The following is a 9,142-nucleotide window of genomic DNA, read 5'->3' on the forward strand; positions in this document are numbered from 1 at the left end:
CCATCCTGTCCAGGCCATGCTGCTGCCTGTAGAGAGACCAATGTTTAACTGGGTTCTAAGTGGTGAGGGATGAAACCAAAACATTTAAAACATGTTGGGCACATTTTCAGTCATCCTAGCTATTGGAGTAGCGTATGTAGTAAAGATGAAATTCAGAAGCTTGTCTCACAGTCTTAGAGGGAGATCCAAGGGCGTAGATAGATGGGCAGATTACACTGATCTATAGTAGTCTTAAAAGACATTGTTTTAGATTTTGCAGAAGGGAATAGTCTTGATTTAAGAATATACTGCCATATAATGAATACAGTAAGTTCTTCTTTCGGGTACAAAGTACAATAGGGTGATATGTTCATAATTTGGTTTTCCCCCTAATAAACACCTTGTGAAAATTTGTACTTACATGTGATTTGTGAAAACTTTTATTAACCAGTGGCCATTCTTTTGGCACTTTCCTGGATTGAGAGAAGCAGGTCAAACAGTTTACTACTGCTTTAGGTAGCTGCTTTAAGAAGAATATGGGGCCATTGGAAATGCTGCTTTGCCAGTGCCCATACTCACTCTGTTTCATTCAGCAAAACAACTGCAAAACAGGATGTGAGCTGCTGCAAAACAGGATGGTGCATTGGTGCACTGGTTGTTGATGGCAGAGATAGACCATCACTCTAGACCAGAAAGACTCCCTTATTGAGGTCAGCCCTACTGTATGTTCCCACGGCCCTATGTTCCCCCATTTCTAAGAATTGTTTTTTTTTTTACTGAACATTTTGAAAATTAGGCCCCATGTTCCCACAACCATATGTTCCCACAGTCTTATGTTCTCTCAAGGTTTTTCTCATTTCAAAGGTTGGGTTAGTGTTTGGGTTCAGGTTAGGGTTCAGGTTAGGTTAGGGTCAGGGTTAGGTTAGGGTGAGGGTTAGGTTAGGGTCAGGGTTAGGGGTGTAAGCGACTACCAAATTGGTAGAAATGGCGATAAAATCTGATGCAAATTGATGATAAAGGCAATGTGGGAACAAAACTTTGGAAATGATGGACATACAGTAGGGTTGTGGGAACATACCTTTACCGTGCCTTTACTTTACTGTTTCATTTGCAGCACAAAACAACTGCAAAACAGGATATGAGCTACATAACAGGACATGATTGTGGCATTGGTGGTTGATGGCATACTGTAGATGCTGGCACCACTCTAGAGCAGAAAGACTACTTTCAAAGCATCGGCAAAGAAGTACTAGTGTTATAGTAATCTGGTACTTAAGAAGCTCACAACTTGAGTTTAATGCCCCACGCTAACAGAGATGGACCCAACACTGCTCTGTCTAATGTTCTTTGTTGTGGTCCATCACAGTTCTGTTTGTGCCAAACCACATCCTAGCAATGGATTACAGGAATGCCGCAAGAACCTCAGCCTTCTGGCTCTGGAGGTCTTACCTGGTGGGGGCTGGGACAATCTTCGGAACAAGGATATGGGTCGAGTCATGAATTTCAGTTACTCCCAGTGCCAGACCACCGAAGATGGTGTATATCTTATTCCAGACGAGGTGTTTGTCATCCCGCAGAGGACAACAGCTGTGGAGAGAAGCTCAGAGGTTTTTGAACACTGGCTAAATCACACCAGCTCAACCTCACAGACCATCAATGCTGATGCTTCTTTCTTGCCGGTGCTCAGTGGAAAATTCTCCTCTGACAGTCAACAAACCAAAACCTATCAAGTGCGGGACAATTCTGTCACATCTCGTGTGCAGGTAAAATCCATTCAGATGTTCAAAGAGCCTCTGTTGTATGGTATACTTATATCAGGATTTTTGTCTATTAAAAGTGTTTATGAAATATACTTTGCAGGGGACATATTTTACCCATATCTCTTGCCTTGGTGTTAGCAAATCTGAATTAGCTGTGCAGGTCGGTCTGGAAAGGAACACCTGGAAGCAGTCAAATGGCAAATTCAGAAACAGCCGTCTATGGGCCTCTTTCTAGACAGACCTGCAGAGCAAAGCACATTTGTTGACAGGTTCAGCTAGGTTCACCCAGGGTACCTTTACCCCACAATCTTAAATAGTGTCTTGAGGTCTTCAGATGTGAAACATCTGTGTCACACTTAAATACAATTGGGGTGTGTGCTAGCAGACTTGATGTCACTTTAGTTAGCAAATCTGAATGATTCCCTGAATCACATTTTCAGACCTAGACAACCATAGACAAATGCTTATTTCATAATTCTTTTGCATCGGTACTCACCCAAGATGCTCAGATGAAGAGATGAGACCAAGTGAGAGATTTAAATTGAATTCTGCCCACTATAGGGAGCCAGTGGAGGAGAGGAGTTACAGTACATGTGTCCTCTTTGGCTGACTAGGCGTACTGCAGCATTCTGAATCAGTTGTAACAATTTTAATACACAATCAGGTACATGTAGGCCAGCTAACAGTGAATTACCATAGTTCAGATTGGAGATAACCATGGCCTGTACAAGAAGCTGTGTTGAATATTTTGTCAGATAAGGTCTGATTTTCCTAATGTTGTAAGGATGAACCGACATGGTTTTGCAATTGAGGCTACATGCTCAGAGAAGTTAAGTTGGTCACCAATATGACATCCAAGTTTACATGCCAATCTAGTTTGAGGCAGTTAGCTTCAATTGACACCCGGATCTCCTTATATGGGCAAATATGGCAGCTTTGGTTTTTTTTGTAGGCGAACTTCAGAGGTCTATAGCTGTTTTTGCTGGAAACACCAAGTGCTCAGTTTTTGAGAGATTACAGGTTGAAATACTAGAGTCCTCAGGTGGGGAAGATAGGTAAAGTTGAGTGTCATCTGCATAACAATGATAGTCAAATTCATGAGAGTGAATGATCTCACCTAAGCATGTGGTTTAAATAGAGAAAAGGAGGGGCCCTAATACTGATCCTTGAGGGACTCCTGTAATGAGGTCATAAGACTTTGATATCTGTCCCTGCCAAGACACGCTAAAAGTTACCCTTTAAGTTAAGATTTGAGTTAAGCCTTTTTTAAGTGATTTTTTTTTGGGGGTATGACAGTATTGTAAATATTGACTAATATTTACTAAATGTCTGCATTTATTGTGTTTGGCAGGTGAGAAACCATATATACACAGTGGACAACTATCCTGACTTCACCCTGGACTCACGCTTTATAGAGCAAGTGAAAGAAATAGCAGACGCACTGTTAAAGAACAACACTCGACGTGCAACATTCCTCTCGGAGATGATGGTGGTTGATTATGGCACCCATGTGATCACCTCAGTGGATGCAGGCGCTATTCTGGAGCAGGAAGATCATGTTGAGTCCACTTATTATCAAACAAGTGAAAAATCTCTATTCTCTAGTACGGCTGGCTTAAACTTTTTCAAAATCATTAAGTTTGACATGGACACCAAAGAGAGTCAAGAGACAACTCAGACTTTGGAATACAAGACCCACGTCACCCACTCACTCACACAAAGCCACGGGGGGCCCGTATTCTACCCAGGGATCACTTTGAAGACCTGGCAAGAGAGCACGCTAAACAATCTTGTTGCCATAGACCGATCAGGCCTTCCTCTGCACTACATTCTGAACAGAGCAACTCTGCCAGACCTTCCAGACACCATCATAGAGAGTGTGGCCCAGTCTGTGCGCAACGCCACACAGCTCTACTACGATGTTAATACACGACCAGGATGTGTAGACAGCAGTTCGGCAAATTTCAATTTTCAAGCTAATGTCGATGACAACTCTTGTTTAGGGCCGGCGACTAACTTAAGCTTTGGTGGTATTTATCAAACATGCACCCCCCTCACTGGTGGAGATGCAGCTCAGCTTTGTGTAGGGCAAGAGCAGATGAATCCTGACACTGGGGCCTACTCATGCCGTGAGCCTTATTTCTCCACACTTTTACAGTCTGTTGTGATTGAGGAGCATTACAGTTACACTGAGTGTCATGACGATTGCGAATCCTTCTGTTTATTTGACTGTTGCGATAGAGTTTGTAACACTTGGGCTTTAGTTAGGAAAGTAGAGGTCAAGACCTACTGGTGTGCCACAGATAAGTTTACAAAACCTCGCTCAGGGTACCTCTTTGGTGGTCTGTACAGTCCATATGTCGAGAATCCATTAACCAGGTCGAAGAGTTGTCCACTTTATTTTTTCCCACTGACTTTTCTGTCCAATGATTTTAAGATTTGTCTGAGTAACGATTATGAACAGGCTTCTTCACTGTCTGTGCCTTTTGGAGGGTTTTTCAGCTGCAGGGCTGGAAACCCCTTGGCTTGGTTTGAACATCGCTGCCCACCACAGTTCAGCCAACACCTCGCCACGATAGACGACGGGTGCCAAATTCTGTACTGTGTGAAGTCTGGAGCATTTACAGGTGGGCAGCTGAAACCCATCAACTTGCCTCCGTTCACTCACCCAGAATTGATCAGAAAGGTTGACAACAAGACAATGATTATGGTAACTGAGGGAGATCAGGTGTGGCTTCGAAGAGGAGATTCAAATTCATGGAAACGTGCCGAGACTGGGGAAGTAGCTAAATATGTGAGACAGCTCCACACTTCAGCAGGGGGGCAGATTGCTGCAGGATTTCTTGTCACGTTTTCAATCATCTTAGCTATTGGAGTAGCGTACGTAGTAAAGAGGAAATTCGGAAGCCTGTCTCGTAGGGAGGGCTATGGGACTCTTCTCGACACTGGGGTGTAGAAAGAAGAAAGAGAACTGACCATACAGTAGCTTTAAAAGCCATTGTTTTAGGCCCCAGCCGTGGCACGACTGGCTGGGGCACCTGCTCCGCACGCCAGCGACCCGGATTCGATTTCCGCCCTGTGGTCCTTTCCGGATCCCACCCCAGTTCTCTCTCCCACTCACTTCCTGGCTCTCTTTCTACTATCCTATCCGATTAAAGGCAGAAAAGCTTAAATAAAAAAAATTAAAAAACATATAAGAAAATACATTGTCTTAGATTGTGCAAAAGAGAAATAGCTTTGACTCAAGATTATACTGCTGTATAATGAATTCTTACTTCTTACAGGGTATAAGTACAGTGGGGTCGTATGTTCATAATTATGTTTTATTTTAAGACATTGTTTTAGATATATGCATAAGGGAATAGCCTTGATTCATTCACCTTGTGAAAACATTGTAATTACACTGTATTATTGGAACACCAAATTAATAAAAAATGTTGCCAAATCCACCAATTTTCACCAATGATGAAGCCTACTTACTGTAGGAGATATCGCAGGCATGATATATTTCACTGTCTGCGCTTGTGGCACGTGTCATGGAAGTAGGGTGAAAGTCGGCAGCCGCTGTTTTAAATGCAGAGTGGATTTCCTCACAGAAACATTGCACAAATTAAAGCACACGTCTCCACTGAGGAGAGCCTACAATGAGTCTCCAGAAGCTGGTTGCACTGTTAGCACGCCACACTGTGGCTGCTCTGAGTGAGTGATGGGCCAGTAAGGGGGGGAGACCCAAGTGTTGCACTTTCCCCGCCGTCATCTCATCTGGAAATGCACTGAGAGGAGCATCCCCAAGTGATGCGCACCAGAGAGGAGAGCCCGGCAGCACATCTGATTCATCCTCTGAGGGCATCCCAGTGAGGTGAACAGGGAGTCATCCTCTGAGGGCATCCCAGTGAGGTGAACAGGGAGTCATCCTCTGAGGGCATCCCAGTGAGGAGAACAGGGAGTCATCCTCTGAGGGCATCCCAGTGAGGAGAACAGGGAGTCATCCTCTGAGGGCATCCCAGTGAGGAGAACAGGGAGTCATCCTCTGAGGGCATCCCAGTGAGGAGAACAGGGAGTCATCCTCTGAGGGCATCCCAGTGAGGAGAACAGGGAGTCATCCTCTGTGAGTCATCCCAGTGAGGTGAACAGTGAATCATGTGAGGTGAACAGGGAGTCATCCAATTCATCCTCCGAGTTGCTGGATGGAAAGAAAGTATCTACGCCTCTACCCACACTTCCTGTTTACCTCCCACGTGAGGCTGGAAAATAGTTTCTGTCTTTCTGTTTGGGACACTTTGCACTCCATCGCATTTCTTGTAAAAGGTTAATTTATGATTAACTGATTTTTACACTCATTTGCCCTGTACCCTCTCCTCTTAACTGAGGTGAAGCTGTCTTGTGATGTTAACATAAACTGTGTGAGACTTGGCAGACACTTTTGTCCAAAGCAACATACAAATAAAAATAATACAATAATTAATTTAACAGTGAACAATTTAAAATGTTGGTCAGACCACATTAGGGAGAATAGCAATAATAAACAAAGTCAATTCAATCAATAGCCTAATGAAAATAAACAATGAAAAAAAGGAGAATAGCAAATACACAATAATGTCCATTCAATAAATCATATAATAATAATGGCATGGTAAGGCTACATTAAGGAGAATTGCAATAATAAACAACGGCAATTCATTCAATGGCCTAATTAAAATAAACAATACTGTATACAAACCATAACACATAAGAAGTGCATGTTGAACAGATATGCCTTTAGACCTCTCCTGAAAGACCCCAAATACATTAAAATGTATATATTACAAGGGCGACTGACCCCTGAAGAACTCAGGGTTGAGTGCCTTGCGCATTGCTGTAGAAGCCAGGTATGCTAGCCCAGCTTCTTAACCACTACACTGTCATAAGTCCAACGCCCACCAGAAGCGTACGCGGCGCGCCGCGCCATGAAAAAAAATTGAATTCCATTGTTTTCAATGAAGCATCGCCCACTGGAAACGTCTGCCGCGCAGCAGCCGCACAGAGATAGAAAACTATTCTAAAATCCTGCGCGGCAAGCCCAGACCGCAGAACACCGCTGAACGCCGCTTCTGGTGGGCGCCGGACTACTGTGTATATATATGGGTATATAAGACAGGTATGCTAGAATAGAATAGAATAGAATATATACTTTTTTGATCCCGTGAGGGAAATTCAGTTCTCTGCATTTAACCCAATTTAACCGAATTAGTGAACACACAGCACACAGTGAACACACAGTGAGGTGAATCACACAACCCAGAGCAGTGAGCTGCCTGCCCAACCAGCGGCGCTCGGGGAGCAGTGAGGGGTTAGGTGCCTTGCTCAAGGGCACTTCAGCTGTGGAAGACTGGTCGGGGATCGAACCGGCAACCTTCCGGTTATAAGCCCGTTGCGCTAACCAGTACACCACAGCTAGCACAGCTTCTTAACCAATACAGTGTCATATACTGTGTACAGTATATATATATATGGGTATATATGCCCATGGTATACTTAATATTTGCCAGCAGAGCTACTCAGCTCAGGCCACATGTTTTTAGTCATGAGATGCTATACACACATGGACCAGGTGAGGGCAGCACTGCAACAGGCCAACCACATTTGGAGCTGAAAGTGTGTATTCAGTTCTGTAGTTCTGTCCCATCATAGGCCATGAGTGTAGCGTGGTGAACCCAGGTGAGTCTATGAGCACAGCAATCTGACATGGGGCGGAGATTACACGACACACAACAGAAGAGGTTAGCAGTGCTGTTGAACACTGCACTGACGGCATCAGTTAAAGATGAGCTATGCAGGTTCAGGTATTTTTGGCGACTGTAGTGTAGAGCTTCCCCTAGCATTGCGATATATATTTTTTACTCTGCTGTTATAAATAGTCTGCTTCTTGTGGCTTGTTCCCCCAATACAGCTTTTGTTGTGGTGGTGAAGGATTAAAGGTTTCCTGTTGTTTTCCCGTTCTTCACTCACAGGTTTCTCTGCAGAGCTCCTCCTACAGCTTCGGTGTATGTATTTTACGACACTCCTCAATCGGTCTGCCGTTTCCTTTTTCCCTGTTCCTCCGCCAACGGTTAAGTATATGGCAAGAAAATACTACTTAAGTATACTTTTTTTTTACCTGGGTTTACTCACTCTCAGCTTTGTAAATGATTTAATGCAACATACATGACATAGGCCTACCATAATATCACAACGAAAGTGTTCACAATGCGTATACAAGTCCTTGGGGTGGTGTGAGATTATTATTAAGACTACAAAATGAGATATAGATACATACCTGAAACAGGGAAGAGGAGTCAGACAGCAACCCATTTTTTCACGTTTTTTCTGACAGACAGTATTCCAGAACATGAGCAACAGAACTCCATGTTAAACTGACCGTATTTGTCCTTTAAGTACATTTCAGAGCCAATATTAATGCAATGCATTACACAAATGCTTGTGTACGTACGGATATACGTACACAATCCTTGATGGACAGAGCCCAAAAGGTCAACGTTTTTTGGAAAGATCCAAGGAATTATTGATCATCAATTGTACACTTGTTCTCCATGATTTGTTTTGTGAGGCTGACACATTGATCTTGTATGAGGTTTTAGAGGCTAGCTGCTTCACTTAGTTCCCTATGGTCAAACACTCACACACACACACACACACACACACACACACACACACACACACACACACACACACACACACACAAACACACACACACATACACACACACACACACACACACACACACACACACACACACACACTCACACACACACACACACAAATTAGAGTTTTAACCATTACTGAGCAATGCAATAGAGCATGTATGATATGCGATGTTGAAGGAGTTGCAGGAGTAGAGGTGTAGAGAAACTTCAAATCAAAAGTGCTGAGTGGCGGTCATATTATTTACTGCTGTATGGTTTTTTCTCAGAATAGATGTGTTTCCCTGCAAGTCTCAATGTCTCCTCATTGCTTTTATAAAACTAAGCTAAATCACCAAAAGATGATTCTGTATACCTCCTTTTACGAAATCTTTCCAGGGGAGCCTATTACTGTGAACGGTGCTGCATTTCCAGTGCCCTTACGTTTCATTCAATCAGTACAACACATAGACGTGGTGCAAGACAATACGGATATGAGATGGTGCATTCCATTCAAAGGTGTCGGTTGTTGACACTGATGATACTGGCACCACTTCAGGATAGAAAGACTATAACTAGTGTATCAAAACATTGACAAGGAAGTTCTGCTGGTTTTATCTGACACAGTAACCTGCCACTTGAGAGGCTTGAGTTTAATGTGCCACACTAACAGAGATGGACCCAAGACTGGTCTCTGTAATTTTCCTTGCTGTTGTCCATAAAAGTTCTGTTTGTGCTGGGCCC

At 43.4% G+C, this 9,142-nt stretch overlaps 1 protein-coding gene across 1 annotated transcript; it reads left to right on the plus strand.

The window, feature by feature from the left end:
• Window positions 1-1,221: 1,221 nt before the first annotated feature.
• Window positions 1,222-6,149, plus strand: LOC134067377 (macrophage-expressed gene 1 protein-like). Its single transcript, XM_062522643.1, has 2 exons — window positions 1,222-1,742; window positions 3,091-6,149. The coding sequence occupies exons 1-2, from the start codon at window positions 1,296-1,298 to the stop codon at window positions 4,693-4,695; spliced, it is 2,052 nt and encodes a 683-aa protein (XP_062378627.1). The 5' UTR covers window positions 1,222-1,295; the 3' UTR covers window positions 4,696-6,149.
• Window positions 6,150-9,142: the final 2,993 nt, after the last annotated feature.

This window comes from Sardina pilchardus, chromosome 20 (assembly GCF_963854185.1).
Source record: "Sardina pilchardus chromosome 20, fSarPil1.1, whole genome shotgun sequence".
In the NCBI taxonomy this organism is placed as follows: Eukaryota; Metazoa; Chordata; class Actinopteri; order Clupeiformes; family Clupeidae; genus Sardina; species Sardina pilchardus.

Coding starts and splice junctions, on each gene's coding strand:
- LOC134067377 (XM_062522643.1), top strand. CDS start 1,296: ATGGACCCAACACTGCTCTGTCTAATGTTCTTTGTTGTGGTCCATCAC. Junction 1,743..3,090: donor CTGTCACATCTCGTGTGCAG/GTAAAATCCATT, acceptor TGTGTTTGGCAG/GTGAGAAACCATATATACAC.